At 40.7% G+C, this 24,097-nt stretch overlaps 1 protein-coding gene across 14 annotated transcripts in view; it reads right to left on the reverse strand.

Moving 5' to 3' along the window:
* TCERG1 (transcription elongation regulator 1) overlaps positions 1–23,841 on the reverse strand; it is a 50,319-nt gene extending 26,478 nt beyond the window's left edge. For 3 of the 14 annotated variants that reach the window (XM_045027195.1, XM_045027187.1, XM_045027198.1), the window contains exons 1-10: positions 23,716–23,841; positions 21,334–21,559; positions 17,025–17,177; positions 16,430–16,733; positions 14,059–14,301; positions 8,376–8,438; positions 6,982–7,218; positions 3,937–4,052; positions 3,005–3,034; positions 757–845 (exon numbers count right to left, since the gene is read on the reverse strand). In XM_045027195.1, coding sequence (XP_044883130.1) covers positions 757–845; positions 3,005–3,034; positions 3,937–4,052; positions 6,982–7,218; positions 8,376–8,438; positions 14,059–14,301; positions 16,430–16,733; positions 17,025–17,177; positions 21,334–21,559; positions 23,716–23,807 — 1,553 coding nt within the window. In that variant the 5' untranslated portion in view covers positions 23,808–23,841. Of the gene's footprint in view, positions 1–756; positions 846–3,004; positions 3,035–3,936; positions 4,053–6,981; positions 7,219–8,375; positions 8,439–14,058; positions 14,302–16,429; positions 16,734–17,024; positions 17,178–21,333; positions 21,560–22,139; positions 22,232–23,715 lie in introns of all 14 variants that reach the window. The other 11 variants (XM_045027199.1, XM_045027194.1, XM_045027200.1 and 8 more) reach the window with 9 other exon arrangements.
* Between the last annotated feature and the right edge of the window lie 256 nt (positions 23,842–24,097).

The following is a 24,097-nucleotide window of genomic DNA, read 5'->3' on the forward strand; positions in this document are numbered from 1 at the left end:
AAAGAAAATGTTTTAAAAAAAATTAAAAACCCACCAAGCAGAGGTACAGAGGTTTTCCCACCATATTTTCTAATCTGTATTGTGTATATCCACCATATATTTTTATCACATCAGGAAGCCCCTTTGGAATACTTGTGTATACATTTCTTGTAAATGGCAGACAGATCCTTCCAAGTACCCATGATTTTCTTTCTTGCAGTAGGTTCAATGATCTACTATTTCACAGCATGATTACTTTCATATTAGCACACTGACCAGCAACAATTCCAAATTGAAGGGCTCCAATGTGGTTGACAGATATACATCCAAATGTCAAATGATATTCCCAGAATTCCTATTAACATTAAGATCTACAGAGATTTGTCCTTCACAGTCCTATTTTTGCTTCCAGAGATTCGGTGTCATTTCCCTCAATTTACAGATCTTGCGATAATACTGTTAATATTACTTTGAAGTTTGAAGTATATTTCATTTTAGGATTTCAAACAACTTTACAAATCTTAAGCTCCATTCCCCTTGTAAGGCAGGTACAGTGTTGGACCATTTAACAGACAGTTAAGAGGCAAAGCAAATTATCTAATTGGCTCTAGGAAACCGGGTCAGTGAAAGAGCCAGGAAAGAATTCATGAGTCCTGACTCCCAGTCTCCTGTTCCAACAATGGAGCAACACTCCTCACCAACAAGATGTCTGCTGCAACATACTACAGGGAAAGGAACTGGAATACCAAAGGTGTGCACTGGGAGTTAACTACATACCATGGGGTTCCAGGAATAGGAGTAGTTGCAACTGGTTTTGCTTTCTGAGCTGCTTTTTCTTCTTCAGTCATTTCTTCCTCTTTTGGCTCCTAGAAGGGAAAAAAAAATAAAGGTTGTAAGAGTCCGCCATGTTCGCTGTTCAGCTAATTTCATTTATATCCAATTGACAGTAATGTGGAATCATATTTATTTAAAATAATGTTAATCAACAGCCTCAATTACATTCACAGAGTTTAAGGCAGGAAGAATCTATTAGATCACCTAGTCTGACCTCCTCTCTCTCTCTCTCACAGGCCACTAATTTTCACCCAGTTCCCCATATATTGAGCCCAATAACTTGTCTTTGACTAACATATAACTTTTGTTTTGCTAAAACATGTCTTACAGAAAGACATCCAGTCTTGATTTGAAGACTTCAAGAGATGGAGAATCCACCATTTCCCTTGGTAGTTTGTTCCAATGGTTAATCACTCTTACTATTAAAAATTTGTGCCTAATTTCAAATGTCAATTTGTCTGGCTGCAGCTTCCAGCCACCAGTTCTTTATCTGCTAGATTAAAGAGCACTTTAGTACCTGGTACTTTCTTCCCGTGAAGGTACTTAAACAGTAACCAAGTCACCTCTTAATCTCAATAAGCTAAAAAGGATAGCGCTCTAAAGTCTCTCACTGTAAGGCATTTTCTCCAGCCCTTGAATCATTTTTGTGGCTGTTCTGCATCCTCTCTAGTTTTTCAATATCCTTTTTAAGATGTGGACACCAGAATCATAAACAGTAATCCTCTATCATTCTCAATAATGCTATATGTTGATATAAATATCATCTCCCTACTCCCCTGTCTATACAATCAAGGATCGCATTAGCCCTTTTTGCCATAGCATCACACTGGGAGCTAGCTACACTGAGTTATTGTCCACTATGACCCTTAAATCCTTTTCAGAGTCACCCCTTCAAAGGATAGTCCACCGTTCTGTAGATATGGCCTAAGTCCTTATTCCTAGATGAGTAAGTTTGCATTTGACTGTATTAAAACATATTTTGTTTGGATTTCTTGGTGACCTGGGCCCATTCAGATTGGTCCATATGATCATTATCTACTATTCTGCCTATCTGTGTCATCTGCAAATTTTAGCAGCAGTGATTTTATATTTGCTTCCAGATCACTGATTAAAATGCTAAGTAGTGTCAGGCAAAGTACCAAGCACTTTGGAACCTTATTAGAATTACCACAATTGACTGATGATTCCCCACTGATGACTACTTTTTGAGATCTGTCAGCTAGTTCTTAATCCATTTAATATGCTCCATTGATATATTGTGCTAATTATAAATGTAATGCAGTACTAAAGACACAATGTGGGTGAAACAATATCTTTTACTGGACTAACTTATCTTGGTGAAAGAGAGAAGCTTTCATGTTCCTCAGGCCTCTCTAATGTCCTGGGACCAAAACAGCTACAATAAGGCAGTACTAAGTCAAATATCTTACAAAAATAAGTACACTACTTCTTTGAAGTTTATCAATCAAACTTGTAATAACTCAGAGAATGAAATCAGGTTTGATTGGCATTAATTATATTCCTGTCCTTTAATTCTTTATTGTGTTCCCTATCGGTTTTTCCATTATTTTGCTTGGGACTGATGTCAGGCTAACTGACCTGTTTCCCAGGTCATTCCACTTGCCCTTTTGGAATAATGGCACAACAGCAGTACTCTTTTAGAATCTACTAGAATTTCCACAGTATTTCAAGATTTATTAATAATTAACACAAGCGGGTGAGAGATCTCCCCAGCCAACTCTTTTACGAGTCTTTGGAGTAAATTATCCAGGCCTGCTGATTTAAGAATGTTTATTCCTAAGATAAGTCATCTAACATCCTCTTCAATTACTAATGGACTGGAAAATACTTCACCCTCAATTGATATGACTACATCTTGCTACTTTCAAAATAAAGAACAGAAATATTTATTGAACACATCTGCCTATCCTGAATCATTAACAATTTTACCATCTCCATGTAGTAATGGGCCTATAACATTGCTAGATTTTCTTTTGTGCCTTGTAGGTTTAAAAAACCCTCCTTCTTAGTATCTTATTAGTTTTCATCTGTCTTCTCAAATGTAACAATGTTTTGATTATTATGCTACAGGCTTTAGTTTCTATTTAAGTCAAGACCCAGATTCAGGAAAGCCCTTAAGCCACATGTTAACACTGACTTCAAAAGAATTTAAATATACTTAAACACTTGCCTGAATTGGGACGTTTCCCCGAATCAGGGCCTAAATGAAGAGATTATGGTGAGATATCTACCACAAAGAGAAATTTCAAGAAATGTTGTCTATTCTGAAAGACTTGAAAGACAAGATTTGGCTTACATAAAGTGCTGAACATAAAATATAATTGCCTTTACAATAGGAAAAAGCAAACAAGCTAGCAAAAAAGTATTAATGACTACTTCAAAAATAAGCATGACAAATTGGATGTGTAGCATTTCCAATACTATAAACTGCTGTATGTATATTATGACTTGCTTTAATGTTATTGCCAGAAAAATACAGAGCAGATTAGTAAGCAAACAGTACAGAAAGTGTTATTTTTGGTCGGGCAGCTTAGTGTTTTTAAACACTGTATCTTACTTACATAACAAAAAAACTGTACACAAGAAAAAGTTTTAGTTTGGTTACCGTAATTTAAGGGAAACAAATGTACTTTACTTTTGCAGAGATTCTCTATGATACGACTTTCTGACAAACTAAACTTATTGGTTGTATTGTATACAGGAAGTTTTGCCTTTGTCTCAAAATTACAAAAATAAAGAAAATATGCAAACATGCTTCTCTTTCAATATTTCAGACATCCTGATATCCAGAGCAAACTGAGTTGCTGAATACTTCGAGCTTAATGGGAGAAATGACTTTTTATAAGTCATAATGTATTTAGAGGTAAGACTGTTTTCATTTTCAAGTTCTTACTAACTTACAACCTAATTCATCTCTCTATATTTTTCTTTTTAAAGTTTTTTTTAAATAAAAAAAAATCACTAAATGTCATGAGAAAAAAATACTGTTTTCAAATCACCCCCAATAATTTAAGAACTCAAATTACTAACCATAATCTCTTATCAATATGTCTGCATCCACATATATACACAAAAAGATGATTTGGTTGAAAGGTCTTTTACCTCTTTTATCAGCAATTTTATAGGTTCTTCTTTGGGTTCCTCTTCTTCTGTTTCCATTGGCAAAGGCTCCTCTGTAGGTTCTTTAATAGGTTCTTTAATCTTCTCTTCTACTTTTTCTATAAGAAAAAGGATTTTATTTTTTTTTGAAGTTTGCCTACGGTAACTTAAAATTTTTACTGAACTCATCAGATTCAGTTTATCAATGTGGTTTTTCAAGTTGTACTTTTATTTATTTAATTTATTTATTTAGCACTATTCTCTCTCCAGAGAATTAAGTGTCATCCTCAAAGGGCCAGATTCTCTCCTGTGCCAGGATCTGTTCAACATGGGGAAAAGGGGAGGCAGTTAGGGCTCCTAATCTCACAGTATCCCAGCCCCAATGTAAGTTAGTCTTCCCTAACTTATGGCAGTTGGTGTATGAATTGCTGTAGTGGACCCTATTCTTCCCTCTCCTCCCCCCATGCCCTCTGCCCCCAGGGCAGAAGAGAATTATCAACTTCGCAGCTGAAGTCAAATTCTGGTTGCTCTCTGTTGTTTAGATGTTGTGTAGGAACTGGAATGGGGAGAGAATCTGACCCAAAAAACAGGCATCCCGGCCATTCACTGTAAAAAATAATTTAAATGGAATCCCTCTTACTAACACTTTGCTACCCATATAACAGTCCTAACAGGATTCAAGTGACACAGTCAACTTTAATTTTGGAAACTGGCTCATTTCTAAAAATGTAAGTTTCTGATCGAATACTCTTTAAGGCATATGCCCTGAATTTAAAAAAATAAAAAATAAAATAAAATTCTGGCCTTTTCAGCAAACAGGAACCTCACAGACAATACAGGGGAAACTGACCAAATACAAAGTAATGCTAAACACACAAAGTAAACAACCTGTAAGAATATTCTCACCCCCCCCCCAACTTTTCTTTTATAGCAACTGTAAGTGCTGCATGTAAATACAGTAGAGAGAGATATGATTTTCAGGGTATGTTCCTGTGACAAGAGCTCCAAATTCAGTCCAGTTTCCTGAAGTGCTCATGCACATTCCTTGTTTAGCAGAATAAATTATAACTCAGATTCTACATATTTCTTAAAGCAGGTTCCACCCAAGGATTTCACAATTGTAATTAAAACTGCCCTTTAGCAGCCTACATGTCTGTTGTTATACTTAGCCCCAATGCCAGTAGGAAATATTAGAAGTCAAAAATAAGACAAGGAGGTTACATCAATAGCAACAAGTCACTTGGGAAGAATAGTCAGCTAGGGATGTTAACCATCAAATATTATGCTTGAAGTTGCACTAAATTTTAATAAAATAATATTGTGTGTAATAGAAAGAGTTCTCTCTCTAACCCCAACGTTTCTCCACCTAAAATCCAATCAATAAATATTGGGGAGGGGGAAGAGGAAGTTATTTGAATGCTTTGACTTGCACTGCAGGCTGCTTTAGTGGGTCTTATATGATGCAGAAGGGTTGCTATCAGCAGCACACCATCCTGGCACAGACTTCCTTTGCTATTTGTTAAAGACTGTTGCCTTTTTAACAAACAGCTTGTTGTTTATATACTGCTCGGGTGCCTTTACTTTCTGGATTAGTTTTTTGTTTGCTTTTGATACTATGTCTGGTGACAATAGGTCTCAGAAAGGAGTCTCCTGCAAGATCAGCTGCTGTCTATCTCCTTCCCTTCCATGACGTTAAAATTTGGTTAGGGAGTCCATGGGTTTGGGAAGGGAGATGACAAGTCTGCAATTTCTTTGGATGCATTAAGAGCTACAAAATAAACTAGGGTGAGCTAGTTACTTTTGCTCCAAAAAAACCTGCAGTTTGTTGAACTTCTCTAGAATAAACTACACATTTATCAAGATTCAAGAGATATTAAAAATTGAGAATGAAAGTTTTAAAATGCACTTTGGAACTTTAAAGAACATTACAGAAGAGGTTGAAATACAAGAAAGCAATTTTAAGCAGACACACATTTGGACACCGAGCATTCTGCATGAGTTCCCGAACCACTAGAGAACATCTGATACATTAAGTTTGGATGGAACACTCAAGTGAATGGTGCAGTCCAGTTTCCGGAATGGACAGCTCTTGCCTAAAAAAGACTGAACTATGCAACTGCAAAGAGACAGCCTTCTGAGCATTGTTCTGCACCTATTACTTTCCTTTAAAATACATTTTATATATTATGAGGATCTAGAAAATGCTGCTTTATTCAGGGAACCTAATTCAGACGTTCTCTGTCTTAAGGACCTCTCAATTCAAGAGAAGTAAGCTGAGTTAGTGAAAACTGAATTGTCAACTAGGTCATGGGCAGCAGTCTTAATTAGCATGGTTGAGAGTTATTTTAAGCAGGTGTGTGTATGTATATATAAAAAAATTCAACCAAGAGGGAAAAGGAAGAACTACTTGTGCCTGACTAGACCAGTGAAGACTAGCAAAAATTTTGTAGATACTAGAATCAGAACGTTTGAGGGGATTTTCACTCTCTAGTCTTCTTTTTGGCATTATATTTGGATCACCGGGTTGGGGGGAGAAGAGGACTCCCTCATGGATGTAATTTGGGTTAAATGAATTTGGGGTTATGGAATATATCCTTTTCTTTTTGCTCATTTAATTTTGTCCTATTCATCCCCTCCCTTTCTCTCCATCCCAAACTCTAAACTTTGTGCTTTCACAAATTTCCATTCTTTAATGAGTTTATCACTAGGATGTAAAATTACATATAAACATTTTAAAAACTAAAAAATTCTTTCCACTTTTTGTCCTTTCACAGAGATCTTTTCAAGCATTCTAGTATGAGAATACAACTTCTTTCTACTGGAAAATAAATGCATCGTTCATCTAAGTGTTCCATGGTTTGACAGCAATGAACAGCTATTAAGATAGCAGAAAACAAATATGCTTTAACTCTAAGACCTATACCCAACTCAAAGTTAGCACTAGAAACACATTTTGGAAATCCTAATTAAGGGAGAAGAGGATTAAAGTAATTCTCGTTCACATTTTCCAACAATGTTTATAATGTTAAGTCGTAAAAGTGATCATACCTAGTTGTGGCTGGACTCTAAAATCGAATGCTGTACCTTTCTCTTTTAGTTCTTGGGGTCTTTCCCATGTTGATTCCAAAGTCCTATTGTTATAATAGTAAGTCTTCCCATCTGCTGTTTTGTACTCTGTCCATTCAGAGACTGCTGTTGCTCCAGCCAAAGTTGCAGGTGAAGCGGCAATAGCAACCTGAGGATGGATCATAGGTACAATAGGAGGGGCCATTCCTGGCAAGACACCTACATAAAGGAGCAGTAAAAAACAAAACAAAAGAGTGAGTGACAATGAAGTATCATTTTGTGACACAAAAAGCACCAAAATACTGTTTTACGATAATCAACTAAGCATATAGTTTAACGTAAACTACTTCAAAATAAGTTTTTTTCCCCAAAAATTGGAAGCTGATGTTACTAATTGTACTACCATGTTTCTAAATCACAAATGTCTCTATTCAACTGGGCAAAGGACAATTATGTAAAATGCAGTGATCAAAAGAGTAATAGCCAATTCTGCATAGCATTTTAGGCATTCAATTTCAGTGTTTCAAGAGCAAAATCCCTGCTATTTCAGTTCAAGATGAAGTCTGATGACTTAATGCTTTTAAAAGAGTAATACTGAACTATGCTATGATGGTTCTGTGGAGTACTTGAGACAGACTACCAAATCCATTTTGCTCATGTCCTAAGGCAAAATGGCAAGCAAGTACCCAGAGATGAAGAGCCAGTACAGTAAATTACTATACCATTTGCCTGGTATACCAGGTTTTTTGGAAAGTGAAAGCAAATTTGCTTTCAAGAAAGAAAATAGGACCAACACAATGTGGCCATGACTTAGAGCAGTTTAATAATAAAGTGCTAGTTGTAATGTCTTTTAACCTGAGACAAAAAAAAACACCAAACCAAAACAGTACATTATTGAAGAAACAAGTAACTGTTTTTGTATGAAAACACATTTGTTCCTGAAAATGGCGTATTTTCAAACAACGTACAACCTTAAAATGAAGATTTATGCTAAGACACGCATACACCACATACATACTAACATGCAAGCAGTCATGTCACTGTACAAATGGAAGTAGAAAACACACAAATATCCCACACACAAAAAATAGAACTAAGAAGTATGGGCATGAGGAGGTTCACATTTATCGCAGAAATCAATGATTAAAATAATGTGAGTTTGTGTAGCTTTTTTGTACTAAATAGACTAACACTAACAACTCATTAGGAAAGTTATTTGCTGGCCAATATATTTTCATTTAGACTTTTTTTTTTAAATAAAAATATATAGATCCACTCATTTGGGGAAAGCAAATAAATAAATAAAAGATAAACAACAACATTCACTACCATGCCAACTTACAGACAAAATGAACTAAGATGGTTTTAAAAATTACCCGTCTTGGTGGTAGCGACTGTCTTTACATACGGGCAGCTGACTATTTGCATCATTGCTACACCTGTAAAATGGATAAGCAAGCATGTTGGAAAGCTGCCATTGTATGTTGGCTATTACTGGGAGTCTGAATAATACGAATTTTCCTGCTACAATTTAAAATGCCATTTTCCAATAGAAAAGACAGATCCCAGGCAGGAAAATGTAAATTCTTCTTTGTTCCAATATATTATGAAAAGTGGTGCCAGATCAACTATAAAACTAGTTCTAAGTTACAGCAACATTTACTGTTTTACGTTGAACTAGCAGTTTAAAGTGTAACATATATTAGGACTTTATAAAAACATTTGAGAGAGGATTCAAGGGTTTAAATTCAGTGTGGGGTAGACTCTCACCCCTCTCTGTGGGACAATGTGTTGAGGGTAGTTTTGCTCATAGCATTTGCCCAGAAGAGGCCAATAGAAGCAGCTACTGAAACTCATGCAGTCCCTGTCAGTTTCATTCTGCTCCTACCCCAGCTGGAAAGAAGGCGCCAGCAACAGTGGAGGTACAATTTTAATCAATTAAGACAAGGGTGAGAGTGATGGTGGCAGCGGCAGCAGTGAAAGCACAATTTCAACCAGAAAGGAAAGAGGAGGTGATGGTCATTAGGGAAAGGCATTGAAGCTGAAAGAGAAGAGGCAAAAAGACAAGGCTGTGAAGGGGTGAAGAAATATACACAAACAAAGAAGCTGCATTGGTGGGTCAGTGGTAGGAAGTATTAGCTCTTGTCAGTCTGTGGAGCAGCATGGGTTAGGAATGCTGTGAAGGCAGCACACTTAGCCTTTAGGAGAGGTAGCACCATGGACTGCTTTCTAGCTCACTGAAGAAATGATACTGAAAGGTATGGAAACTGTGACATCTAATTCCCTTCAGTGAGATGAAAAATCACTAGGAAAGATGCGAGAATAAAAAGGGAGGAAAAAAGGGATTCCAGAAGACAGTTCATTTTAGGGGGACGGGATCATGACTGTATAATATTTCTGAGTATCAATCCAGTACTTTCAGACTGCTAACTGAAAAACTCAGAAATATACCCCCAGGCCCTAAAATGCTTCAATTCCCACCATATGGAAGAGGTAAGAGGTGGGAATTCCCACAACACAAAATGAAATTAAACCCTTGTATTTATAACCAAAATAAATTTTATCAAAAATCTAATATAGAAAATACACTAAATATACTGCCAATTTATTAAAAAAAAATCTTTTAGAAAAGACCTAATCTCAGTGCTCTTTAGTTTTAAGTTCTTTTATTAAAATTTTTAATAGCTCTATGTAGTATGGATGGATCAGGATACCGAAGCATTGAATCAAATGGTACTGAATGAAGTGTTTGTCTAGTTTTGTTGGGTTTTTTTATGATACAGCCTTTGAATGAATGTAAAAATTTGTTTTGTTAAGGAAGTTACAGTATGTTCTAAAACTAAATCAGGATAAATAATGTCATCTGTCCAATCACTGAAATTGGTTCTACTGCAGCGCAGACAGACTTCTTAGCAACTACAGGAAAAAAAAAAAGCTGTTTCCTCTGACAAATTTCACATTTTTAAATGTATAGCTTTTCACATATGAATTAAGAGTAAGCAGACCGACTTTAAAATTTAGTATCGTAAGATATTAACACAATGGAAGAGTTAATTTAGTGTCATGCCACAATATGCTGCAGAACTTTAAATGTCAAGATCACTTGTCAATGGCACTGCCCAACTCTTTTTTCATATGAAGTGATCTCTCTGGATGGCTTCATGCTCATCACCGCCTAACACAAAAGAGCTACACACTTATGCTCAATATGTCTTTTCAAATTCTGCTAATATTTTAATGGGATCATTTTAGCTTGTTTCTTAAAAACTCATCTCTTCAGGCATTTTATAGTTATGGTGGGAATATTCCAAGGCTTTCTAGAAACATCACAAAAAAAGTACAACCAAGTCAAACCAAATTTAGCTGAATTAAAAAACAAAACAAAACATAATTTTGGTCCGTAATCAAAGAGATTGTGTATTTAGAACAATCAAAGAAAACATATTCAAAATGGCATGGAGTCCTCCCAGTTCTATCCAATGTGTTATTTCCCAGGGAAAACGGGTCAGGTATAAGTCTTCCAGAACTTCAGAAACTATACTCATGTTCTGAGAGAATTTGAGGAAAATGTTCCATCAGATAACCATGGTTTTTTGTTTGTTTACACTTCTCTCTTCTTTTCCAGTGTAGTGTTCAGGGTGGGAGTTTCTGCACTGGAAACTTACAAAATATACAAGTGTCCATTGTTCATGGGCAGTTTCTTGGATATTGAAATTGTTTCCTTATTGTATTTATCATTCAAATTTTGCCTGCCAGTTTACACTTAAGAATAGCTGAATATGCATTTTACATGAAGAATACTGGATCCTTCATCTTACACTGATCGTTTGCTGGCGGAGGCAGGAATTGAAGTTAAGAGTAGTCAAACTTTCTTCATCCTGATTTAAGCTGCACATTTTCAAACTTAATAATTAGTTATTCTTTTCCCTTAATTCCCCAAAATATGTAAGAATCTACTCCTGAGGGTATTCTGCACCAAAAAAAATAAAAATTCTGTGCCAAAAAAAATAAAAATTCTGTGCATTTTATCTGTCAAATAAATGTGGAGGCTCCAGCATGGCATTGGGGAGCACAGACACGGGCTGCACAGAGGTGGGAGATCACTGAGCTGCTACCCCCTGGGACAGAGACTCAGTGGTGAGGCTGCACCTAACCCTGACAGAGCGCAAGGACCGGGCCTGTTCCAGAAACACCCCAGGGCCCTGCCCTTCCATGCCAGGTGCACCAGGTGTGGGCAGGCAGGCTCAGCAAGGAAGGATCCAAGTGTGGAGGAGCTTAGTGTGGGGGGATCCAGGTGTGGGTTGAGAGGGTTGTGTGGGGCAATCTGGGTGCGGGTGGCTCAGTGGGGGATCCGAGTGCGGGGGAATCTGGATGCACAGAGACTTGTCGGGGGGTTGTGGGTGTAACAGTAATGGGACTCTGCAGGGGGGTCCAGGTGAAGGTGGTTGGGGCTCAGCAGGGGTGAAGGGGTCTGAGGTGGGGTCCAGATGCTAGGGGAGTGGGGCTCAGTGGGGTGAGGATCCAGGTGCAGATGGTTGGGGCTCAGTGGGGTGGGGGATCCAGGTGCGGGGGGTTTGTTGGGGCTACAGGAGAGTGGGGTTCATCAAGGGGGGTTTGGCGTGCGGGGGGTGAGGCTGAACAGGAGGGTCTGGGTATGAGGAGGTCTGGATAAATGGGGGTTGGGCGGATGGGAGAGCAGCTCCCTGTACAGGGATCCCTCCCCCTGCAGCTGAGGAGTGATGGGTGAAGGAGCCAGGGGGGTATGGTGGGGGGTTGCAGAGCTTCCTGCAGCTGGGGGAGAAATCTGGCTGTGGGTCTGACCCGGCCCCAGATGGCGTGCAGGGAAAGAGGAAGTCCCGTCAAACCGCTGAGCCTGGCATGGGGCAAGAGCCACCAGCCAGTCTTCCTCAGTCCTGTCCCCTGTCTCACAGTGATTTCTCTCTCTGCCAGCTGTCCTGGACACACAAAACATACTGCTGGAGAGGGCCCCATGAATGCTCTTGTGGCTTCCCTTTGCTTCCCCATCAGAAAGTCAGTTTTCTGCAGGGAAGCAAAGAAACTTGGGGGGGGGGGGGGAGAAGAGAGAGAAATTCTGCACATGCGCAGTGGCGCAGAATTCCCCCAGGAGTAAAGAATCAGACCTCTAAATTACTTACCTAGCATTCAGTATCAACCAGAGTACTGTCCTCAACCTGGTATAATTTTGTCTTGTTTAAGCTGATGACTTCCCTATAATTTCCTTTTTAAAACAAAATTGTGGTGTTGCATCACTCCTACAAAGTTGATTTTTTCTAATCACGACTCTGAAAAAGATTGGTCAGTTATGGTGGATAATCAGCTGAACATTAGCTCCCAGTGTAATGCTGTGGCCAAAAGTGCTAATGTGATCCTGGGATGCATAAACAGGGGAATCTTGAGTAGGAGTAGAGAGGTTATTTTACCTCTTCATTTGACACTGAGTGACTGTTGTTGGAATACTGTGTCCAGTTCTAGTGCTCACAATTCAAGAATGTTGATAAACTGGAAAGGGTTCAGAAAAGAGCTATGAGAATGATTAAAGGATTAGAAAACATGCCCTGCAGTGACAGACTCAAGGAGCTCAAACTATTTAAGCTTAAGAAAGAGAAAATTAAGGGGTGACTTAATTAGAGTCTATAAGTATGTACACAGGGAACAAGTATTTAATAATGGGCTCATCAATCTGGTAGATATAAGTATAACACAATCCAATGGCTGGAAGTTGAAGCTAGACAAATTCAGACTGGAAATAAGGTGTAAATTTTTAACCGTGACAGTAATTAGCCATTGCAACAATTTGCCAAGGGTTGTGGATTCTCCATCATGGACAATTTTGAAGTCACGACTGGATGTTTTTCTAGAAGATATACTCTAGGAATTATTTTGGGAAAGTTCTATAGCATGTGTTATAAAGCAGTCAGACTCACTAGATCACAATGGTCCCTTCTGCACTTAGAATCTATGAACGTGGACTAAGCTTCAACATGAGCCCCTACAGCACATGTCTTTTTGCTCATTTTCCGACACTATGCCTGGTGGCTGCAAGTGATCAGGCTTGGGAACACCTGATATCAGTGCTGAATTGTAATACTTTCTGCTCCTGAATATGTATGCAGTGTAGTTGTAGCCATGACGGTCCCCGGATAGCAGAGAGACTCTAGAATATGTAATTCACTTTTAGTCTCCTCTCTAGTTTTATTTCATTTCCTAATGCATGTTTGTGCATAAGACTGAAGCTCTAAATCCAAGTAATGAAGTGACAGCAATGATTACATACCAACCATGAATTCTGCCATATGAAAAAAAATGTAGTGCTAGAACATCCTGGCAATAAACTATTTTTACAGTTGATTAACAGTCTCAGAGTCACTTAGGGCTAGTCTACACTTACGAGCCGGGTCGACGCGGTGAGTTCGACTTCTCGGAGTTCGAACTATCGCGTCTAATCTGGACGCGATAGTTCGAACTCCGGAAGTGCCGCGGTCGACTCCGGTACTCCACCACTGCAAAAGGCGGTGGCGGAGTCGACCTTGGAGCCGCGGACTTCGATTCCACGGCGTCTGGACGGGTGAGTAGTTCGAACTAGGGTACTTCGAATTCAGCTACGCTATTCACGTAGCTGAATTTGCGTACCCTAGTTCGACCCCGCTTCTTAGTGTGGACCAGCCCTTAGAGAATTAAGCCAGCTCTTCATTACTTTGTATGGGACTGGAGTATAGACATGATCCCTTTAAAAAAATCCATTTATAAAATGCAATTTTCAGTGCATGCTAATTCTAATTTATTTGTATTAGCCAAAACAAGTATTTTACATGTTTAAATAACTACTTTATAATAATTGTATCAGAACATTAAATATGTAAAAAAAAGAGTTTCAAGTGACTATTACTTAAAAAGTCTGTTCACTAAACCTGAATTATTTCAGAAAACATTCTAAATGGAGAGGATTTAGGCAATTCCATACACAGTAGACACATGAGTGCAAACAAACTGACAACATGGACACATAGTTGACAAGACAACTACAGTCTACCAATTTACCTGGAAGTGGAATAGGCATGCCAGGAAGGGGAACACGAAATGGAGGTACCATTACAGGTGGAAAAGCAGGAATTGTTGCTGTTGGCTGAGGTACTGCATGAGGAACTGCAGGAGGCAACGTCTGTGGGACTTGCTGGGGTACAGTCTGCACAGGTGTAGCAGAAGGAGTGGAGGTTGAAACACTAACTGAAGATGTAGCAACTGAAACACCTGAACTTGTGGTCTGATCTTGTGTTGTCGGTGCTGATAAAAAAAAAGAAAAGAAAAGAAAAAAACTTGTAGTTTTCTTAAATGATACAACGTGTGAACTGTAAATACGTGAGCACTTACTAATATTTCCCTACACATACTATACAGTATTTCATCTCTTACTGACACACACATAAGGAAAGGACGCTTGCTGGAAAGAAAAATCCCTCCCTCCACCCTGTGACATTACATCATTCCAAAAAAAGGTCAATTTCTATTTCTTATTTCCCTTGCCCCCTTGTTTGTATAATATAACTAACAAATCTCGAGGGCAGTAGCAAAAGTTTCTTTGCTTTGTTTACCAGAGAACTAGTATAACCTGTTTGGGTGATAAGTGAAATTTGAACCTCGGTTCAGATTGAGACAACTAGGAGGGGAAAGTTGTACAAAACCTTGAATGAAGGAACTAATGCGCAAAGAATATTGTTGTTTAAACAATAGAAAGGCAGCAATTCTGCAGGTGCATGTACATGACAACAGTGTGATATTCTTAGATTGTGGCCATGCAACTGTGCTTCAAGCGTGGAGAAATATCTGCACAAAATTTGTATAATCAAGGAAAAGTTTAGGAAAATGCTCTCAGTCATGGGCTGGAAGAATTCTAGTGGCCCTCAGTGCCTCCTAGTGGGTAAATGAATATTCAACATTCAGTTCAACATTTCTTGCAGGATGATTCGAATTATCCTTCAACAGGATGTTAATGTTGCATATGAATGTGTGGGGTAAAAGGAGGAAAAGTGGCAGCCAATGCGTTTCAAGAATTAAACTTATACTACGCATCATTTTGATTTATTTTACCCTGGAAAGCAATGTTATAAATTTACAAAATGATACAGTGCAATGATGGAGAAATATCACTTTTCTTGTACTAAGTGATTATGTTTAGATATTAAATTGATGTCATAAAAACAGATTGCAAGGAAATTATTTTCTCCAGTATTTAATAAAGTGATTAACTCACTTTTTCAATAATATAAAGATACTTAATATTTAGTATATATTTAATAATATTCATCTGCAGTTCTCAAAGGGTGAGAGAATTATTCTTGTTTTAAAGAGAGGGAAACTGAGGCATGCAGCAATTAAATGATTTGCTCACGGTCACACAATAAATCAACGGCACAGTCAGAATTAGAACCCAGTTCTTCTGACCCCCAATACTTTACAGACTGATTCTGAATGCTGAGAAAATTGATCTTTTAAAACACAAGCTTTAGCATCTGGCCACAAGCATCAACATTAACAGACCTTCCTTAACAACAAAGGCAAAATTCATTAGTGCTCGGTGTCAGGAAATTACATTTTTGGCAGCCAAGAGTCAAGTCAACTTCTACATTATTCTATTAAGTTACATAAAAGGGGTCTCAGTATAAACATATGCCTCAAAAGCAGAGAAAACTACACTGAGTAAACTACGGATCTCCAAGCTGATATGGAATGGAACCTAAACATTTGTCTGATTCTTGTCCAATGTTACATATTTAACAAACGGCTACACAGCCTATAAAATAATGCCCTACACACTACACTTAAATATATCAAGAGAACAGGCTAGGTAGTCACTTTCCAGCTTTCCAGATCTAGTGAAATAATGACATATGACTCAAGATGAAGAGTCAACTGTAAGATTATTTGCTATGGCTACAATCTAAATATATACATTCCACAAGGTCAGTCCCTTATTCCCTTGGGCTGTTGTGAGCCGGAAACATTGTAGTGGCTCAGTACATGTGAACAAAGGAACTGAAGCACTGGGATGCTCTGCAGAATGAAAAAGCAGAAGTTCTGCTCTACAACAATCAACTCTGCTTGTTCCAGAGGCAGCACTAACATGTCCACCTCCTCAACCAGAAGGGCAGGTTGGATCCTGGAGACAGGTAAGATGGGAAACCTTGGTGGAAAAACCCCTTCCTCCAAAATAACGTCTGCCCTTTTCTTAATAAAGCATTTCCAACAGACACTTAATAGCTATTTGAGAACATATGGGTAACAGCAGCAGAATAACAAATACCTGGCAAAGAAGAGGGGCCACATGTCACATTAAGACTTTACTACAGTATTTCCTCTAAGGTAGCATTTGTTTCCCACTCTCACAAAGCCTAAGAAACCCACAGTAACTCACTGGAAATGGTCTGTGAAATCGAAGTGGCTGTGGTTGTAGTAGAGGTCATGGAGGACTGAGTACTTGATGATGTTGATGGAGACACTGAAGATGCAGGACTACTGGTTGCTGGTGTGGAGGCACCTTGGGCTTGTGCCTGTGCCTGCGCTTGGGCTTGGGCTTGTGCCTGTGCCTGCGCCTGGGCTTGTGCCTGTGCCTGCGCCTGGGCAGCAAGCATTGGTGTCAGTTCTGATTGCTGAATAACCTTTACCCCATCTGGCTTGGTCCATGCAGACTCACGCGTTCGTGCATTATAGAAATAGACCTAGAGAGTAGAAAAGCCATTATCAAACAATAGTATGTTTTCACAATGAATGGCCTAGTCCCCCTTTCTTAAATTAGAAGGGCAAAAATTAATATCTATATGAATATGTATTAATAAAAGGAAATTGCTCTGTTTTGCCTATCTATTCAGCATGACAAAAACAAAGACTCAATCTGCAGCCTCGGTGGCCAAGATCAACACAACACCACCACCAATGCAAACAAGATCATGTGTGGTAACAGTCACTCACTGTTCCTGACAGCTCCTTGCTGTATTTGGTTCCAGTCTTACCTTGCCATCTGGAGTCTTGTTTTCTACCCATATCTCTTCAGTGGGTGGCATAGTTGGAGTTCCAGGGGCAGTGACAGGTGGCATCCCCGGAGGAAACATCATACCAGGAGGCGGTGGCATGCTACCCATGGGAGGAGGCATGAATGGTGGCCTCTGTGTAAATTCATATAACAGTAACAATGTCACAGGACTGCCATATACAGTTTGTGTTCATATTCAGTATCACTTGACTGCACAGCCTCAGCAAGAAAACAGTAGCAACGGTGTTCAGTGCTGTTCTAATACAGTCCACTGAAACAACGTTGCAATCTCTGGCCTGATCTACACTTAAAATTTAGATTCCCATTGCATACTCAGGGGGTATGAAAAATCCTCAGCCTTGTGGAAGAACGCTTCCATCCACCTAGCTCCGTTGCTTAGAGAAGTGGAATGCCTCCAGTGACAGAAAATCCCCTTCCATTGCTGCAGTCTGCATCTGCAATACAGGGTTAACAGTGGCAGTGCTACAGCACTGAAGCTATGCCACTGTAGTGCCCATAGGGTAGCCATGGTCTCAAATAGCAATACCAAGGCAAGGGCCACACCTTATGACAAGTCAAACCATAGCACAGAGAACAGCTCTAAAAAATACTTCAAGCCTTGAGGTATAAACTAAATGCAAAGCAGCAAAGAAGTGGCTGTATAAAGAGAAGAGGCATGGGGTGGAATAAATGATTCCCCCCTCATTGAAGAGAGAAATATAAAACATCCCTACAGGAGATGCAAGAGAAAGAAAATAGGAGGGAGAACATGCTGAAAAAACTGTCTTCCAGGCATCAATAGCTAGAAATCATTTGAATTCAATGTAAAGCCACAAGACAATTATACAATGAGATATACAAAGTGGGGTATGAGCTGGTGTACCACTGCAGAAGCAGACAATTTCATTACAATCCATTATACCTTTTAATTATCTACCTGCTAATGTTTTACTATTAAGACATTAAGGGGAAGTGTACAAATTCAACACAGTAGAGATATCAGCTGTAAATTTTTTTTGTAAAGCACTTAACAGATGATGCAGCAAAGGATCAGTTCAACTTAAGTAGTTATTACTAAATGTCCAAAAGTAGCAAAAAAAAAAAATCTTAATTTTAAAATGCTTAATACTAATTTGATACACCCCAATATAATTCTAAATTCTTAGTTCATGCATGCCCCCCATAGTACGTGAACTTTTAACCTAGTGATACTCAGACCTCAGTGGTTCAGGAGCCAAACTAGAGATCAACATTACCCAAAAGAGCCTCAGTAGTGTGAATTTGTTGCTTCATTTACTATACATTCATATTTAAACAGTAATGCAGGGGAAATATTTAGTTCAGGGGTTCTCAAACGGGGTCGGGACCCCTCAGGGGGGTCGCAAGGTTATTACAGGGGGATCGTGAGCTGTCACCCTCCACCCCAAACCCTGCATTGCCTCCAGCATTTATAATGGTGTTAAACATATTTAAAAGTGTTTTTAATGCATGGGGGGGGTCACACGCAGAGGCTTGCTCTGTGAAAGGGGTCACCAATACAAAAGTCTGAAAACTCCTGATTTAGTTTATATATTATTCTCACAGAAAAATGACTGACCAGGTATTATTTTTATCAATTACAATTGGCTAACAACATTATAAAAGCATCCTGATTGGTTAATAATTGAATCTCAGTGCTTTAATATCATGTGTTGCAAAGAGCTGCAGGAGACACATTAAAGAATCACTCATGGCTTGCGAGCCTCAGTCTGAGTATCACTGTTTAGCCTAATAGCAAAGCAACAACTCTCCTGTTGGTAAGACTGAGCATTTCTGTTTAAAGGTTGACTATTCTAAGTATTCTAAAAAACATATGTATATTCTGATTGTTTTGAAATTTCTTGTGCTAGACAGTGTAAGCAGTTCAAATTTGGGGTCATTTGAGCCAGGGGCTCCCCAAAATACAGACCCCCTAAAACACAGCATTTTACAAAATCATCTGGTTTGTCTACTTTTTTTGTGCAAACTTGGACTCAAACTATGGCTCTGATCCATCTCAAACTGATCTTAGTCACTCAGGATTTATCTTAGCATGTGCCCCCTCCCCAGCCCTTTAAGGAAGTAATACTGAAAAAGTTATTGAGGGCAACGTTTGTAACTCTAGTTTGGCACAAGCATCATGGATGCATTTAAACATATATATGTTGCCAGACATGGGACTCTGTAAAAACAGGTCTGCAGGCAGCCTGCTGTGAGAGTGAACAGGTAGCTCAAGAGAACATGCTGTCATCACTGGACCTTAGCTGCACCCAGGCACTGAGAGTTTAAGGCCTACCCTAGACAGTTTTCAGGAAATGCATTTTGTGCAAGTTCCTTGCTCTCTGCCTGCATTTTGCAGGGCTCTTTAGAACATTCCACCCCAAGGTCCAAATTTCTGGTTTAAAAGTGATATTTTAAAAATGCTGTGAAATCTACATGTAAACTGTGCTTTTACTTTAAAAATAATGGCAAGAACTTAAAAATAAGAGAGTGAAGATGAAAGACAGTAAGTGGTTAGGGTAACGTAATCATGACTCGGCCTTCACCCTTTCTTGAACAATGGAACTTAATGTGATCAAAGGAAAGCATATCCTGTGTCATCTGGTCAAGGGTTCTTGATACACAGCTCCACTAGCATGAGCTGATCATAACTTCTTCTGATTCTTATAACTTTTTTGGTGGAGAGCAAGGGAATATGGAATATGTGTGTATAAATCAGAGTAGTGCCATGGGGGGTTGGGAGGGAGTGGGATGAAGGCTCTGCCCCTCAGGGCTGTGCTCTGGCACAGTTACTGAGTGGCCAGAACACCCTAGATACCAACCCTTATTTGTGTAAGAGATCAAACACGATGTTTTTGAAAACCCAGTTGGATGACTTAAAGCTTTGATAAAAAAAAAGGGGGGGGGTTCAAAAATAGTATTTTTTCTAGAATTCCTCAACAAATAAGGGATCATCCTCTGAAACCTTTGCTCTCTGGCAGCTCAGAAGCACGAACAGAACATTACCATAAATGGTGGGCAGCTGGGCACCTTCCCCTCCAGTGACATGCTTGGAGGGAAAAAAAGTGGCATCATCTGTGCACAATCCTCCTCCATCCCTTACAAATACACCTACAATTCCTTCCCATGACTCCTCCACCAGCCTGAGAATCCAGAACTTCCCACCTTCCCCATGCTACCTCCAGCAGTGGGAAAAGGTGCCAGGCTCACTCTCCTAAACACCAGGAAATATACAGTTAAGGTATATGCCATCACCACAGCACAATCTTAATTCCATTCTCTCCGAGCAATACCGCAACACACCCATAACACACATATAAGCATTCTATCCTTGGAGATGCTGCAGAACACTCAGGGAACTGCACCTACAAGCACTGTAGGACAAGTACACCTCTTTGCTAAGACAAAACTCTGGTTTAAGTCAGGCATAGCAAACAGGAGCTAACTACACAGACTGAGCCCACTGCAAAGCAAGCAACCCAAATTTGCTAAATATTACAATCCTTTCTCTAGACTGGTGACAATCCACATGACAAGACCACTGTGCACCACTACTGACACACCTCTACAGAACCAATGTTGAAATTAGGCTTGCTTGATCCCTCACACCTTGCACCTCTTTTCATATTACAGTAACAACTCTTCCAAACTGCTCCAACTAATCAATCCACCATTCAATACAACCACATCTAACTCAAGGAATGCAGCCGGAGTGCATGCAGATAAATGTTGGAATTAAAAACTGTTGATCACAACACAATGGGACAGTCTTCTTTTTATTCTTCATGTTTTATTATAGCACCGCCTTACTAAACCATTTCAACTGGCTAAGGCCAGCTCCAAGGAGCAGTTATATTGAAGGGGTGGCATGTATCTTAACTTTCATGGTTTTCTGAGGTTTAAAGGTGTGTTAGTTCTACTCTTCATTACCTGGTTTTCAAATGTTAGAGTGTAGTTGAACTTGATGATCTGGAAGGACACAAGGCACTACCAGAGAATTTTACCTCTGCACTACTGGAGTTTTTTGTCACTGAACTCATCTTAACTGTGCACATGATTCCATTATGTTTGCCTTTAGGAACCATGTGAAGGATCTTCTATTATAGATATTTTTTGAACATGCAGTGTGATAAAACTAATTGGGTTTTGATCTTATCCCTTTTTAACATTTACTTTTTTCTTTTCCTGCTGTAATCACTTCTGAATGCTGCTGACTTCTTACCACATCCATCCACATAAAAAACAGAAAACCAAACCGATACACTCTTTACCTGTAGATGTGGAGGCCCCATTGGTGGAGGAATCCCTCCTGGAGGTGGCATTGGAGGCATATTAGGATCAAATGGAGGACGTCCAAAGGGGGGACGAGGTGGTGGAGGTGGACCTCTCATCATGCCGAAAGGTGGAGGTGGGCGCATGAGAGGTGGTGGACCCCTCATGACAGCGTTTGGTGGGGGTGCTGGGCCACGAAATCTCAGTGCTTGCTGCTGAGCCATTCTGTGTGTAAAGCCAGAAGAAAACTATTTGTGTTTGCTGATTAGTTGCAGAATAGATTAATTTGTGTTACAAAAAGTGAAACTAGTAAAAGCAGAAGAACTTGACAAATTTTGTCAAGTTTCAATAGATAAAATTAGAAGTACAAGTACTTTAATAGGTTTTTCTCCCCCTCACAATTTAAATTTATTAGAAGTCTGAATGTGATTTTTTTCACTCATGAAAATGAGTGACCTTTAGATTGAACCATCTTAGTACGGACAGCCACTGTGCAAGCTTCCCTCACACAGCTCTGCCAAAACACTTCAAACATGACCTGAATCACCGTGTCTATCTATAGTCACATCTTAGGCCTCTCGAGCAATGGCTGCCGATTGTGCCAAGGTTTTTAGTTATTTCTTAATGTGAATGAGTGTCCACCAGGGACTTGGATGAGACCATCTGCATCCTTTTCACTTATGACCTAATGGAGGATTTGAACTCTGATCTGCAATGATGAAAGGCTAATATACTAAACCCAATGTGCCACCCAGCCCACTACACAGGCAGCTTAATAAGTGTATATATAGAAAAAAACGTTCACCTTTGCAACCAACAAACGCTCTTCTGATGCTCTCAGGAAAACAATTTTGCCCACCATTTAGTGCCAGTGCAATACCAATGTTGGCATGATGACTCAAAATTGAAAAAAACAAAGGTTATAAGGTGGTGAACGGCAAAACACATGCAACTCAGCACTCAGATTATAGAGACGTCTACTGATTTAAGTTTCATATAGCACCTACAGTTTTAGAAACCAGGTGCTGTTTTACATAGGTTTTAAAAAAGGAAATTGTAGGGGCCACCCACTATGTGGTACATAACTGACCATTGCTACCAACCCTGAAATGCCCAAGAGCAAAACAAAATTAATGTGCTTTGAATGACGGCCCAAAGATCACCAACCTCTAACAGTGATGGAGCACCAAAGGGAGCAAATTCTAAATATAGGGGCACTCTTTACTGAGAAGACTCTTCTGTCAGGCCTGGAAAACATCATCCTAGGAACTGACATAACAGCATCCCAGCTAATCTTAACGGTGATGAGACAGAAACAAGGCAAATGACAGTCAGAGAGCAAGGTCCCAAACTGCACAGGGCTTTATCAGCAAGACCATGAATTGTACTGTTAAGACAGAACTATAGTTTTTAGAACACCTATCGCCATAACACCAGGTGATGTGGTCCCAGGAGCCATGTTGTTTCCCTAGCCTCTGTTTGCCAGAAGCTGGGAATGGGCAACAGGGGATGGATCATTTGATGATTACTTGTTCTGTTCATTCCCTCTGAAGCACCTGGCATTGGCCCCTGTCAAAAGACAGGATACTGGGCTAGATGGACCTTTGGTCTGAATGTATGGCAGGTTTTCATGTTCCAATTAAGTAAGGCCAGGAAAGCTATTTTATCACTCATGTGGGCATTAGTTCCTGTCTGTTGCACCGGGCATCAGAGAGCGTTACTTTTATTTCACCAGCGTGTTGGATGTTATGCACCCCCCTTCGCCCCCAAAGACACCACTCCTCCCCCAAAGGGCGGAAAGCTTTCGTTCTAGCTTTCATGCAATGACTAACACGGGGGCAACTCTGCCGTTCGGGACGCGTGGAAGGAGAGCACGAGTCAGAGAACAATCGAACAGGACAGCCCCCGCTGCACTGGCCCCCGGAGGCCCCGGACACCGTGCGTCTCTCCAGGGGACACAGAGCCGGCGGTGTGTGCTCAGCCTACAGGCAGCGCGCTGCAGGGGGCTCAAACGAGCCGCCGGGCCCGGCTCCGCGCGGCGCAGAACCAAAGGGGGGAAGCCCGGAGGGGGCGGGAGGGGAGGATCCGCGGGCGGGGCGGCGGGCACGGAGGGCTGGCGGGCCCGGGGGGAGGGGGGGCAGAGAGGGAAGGCGCTGCCGGACCCAGGGCTCGCGGGGAATTGCCCGGCGCGCCGTGGGGGAGAAGCGGGAGACGCTGCGGAACCAGCGGGAGGGAAGGCTGGGTGCGCGGGACCACAAGGCCCTGGGGGAGGAGCCTGCGGCCGCGGGGGTCGGTGGGGGAGGCCCGAGGGCCAGGCCGCAGCGCGGGGCGTGGGAAACCCCGCTCTTCCCTGCCCCGGGAGCCCCGCCGGGCTGCGCTACCTGAGCTCGTTATTGTACCGCTCCGCCGCCGCCCCCGCGTCTCCCTCGCCGCCGCCAGCCCCAGCGCCGCCGCCGCCTCCTCGGTCCGCCATCGCCGCCTCACCAGCCCCGCCGAAGCCGCCACCTCCGCCGCCAGGCCGCGCCCCACGTCATTGGCTGCCAGGACCGTCGCTCACTAGACGTATGGGCAGGACCTAACCAGCATTGGCCATCGCGCCCGCCGACTTTGAACGGGGGAAGTAAGACAAGCTGTGATTGGCTGCGAGAAGCCGTCCCGCTCCCCTTAGTGGCCCAGGCGACCCATGTCACGTGAGCTGTGACCCGAGGGGAGACCGGAACTGACCTCAAATAAGATGTCAGCCAATCATAAAAACGGAAAGAA

This window comes from Mauremys mutica, chromosome 8 (genome assembly GCF_020497125.1).
Source record: "Mauremys mutica isolate MM-2020 ecotype Southern chromosome 8, ASM2049712v1, whole genome shotgun sequence".
Taxonomy (NCBI): Eukaryota; Metazoa; Chordata; order Testudines; family Geoemydidae; genus Mauremys; species Mauremys mutica.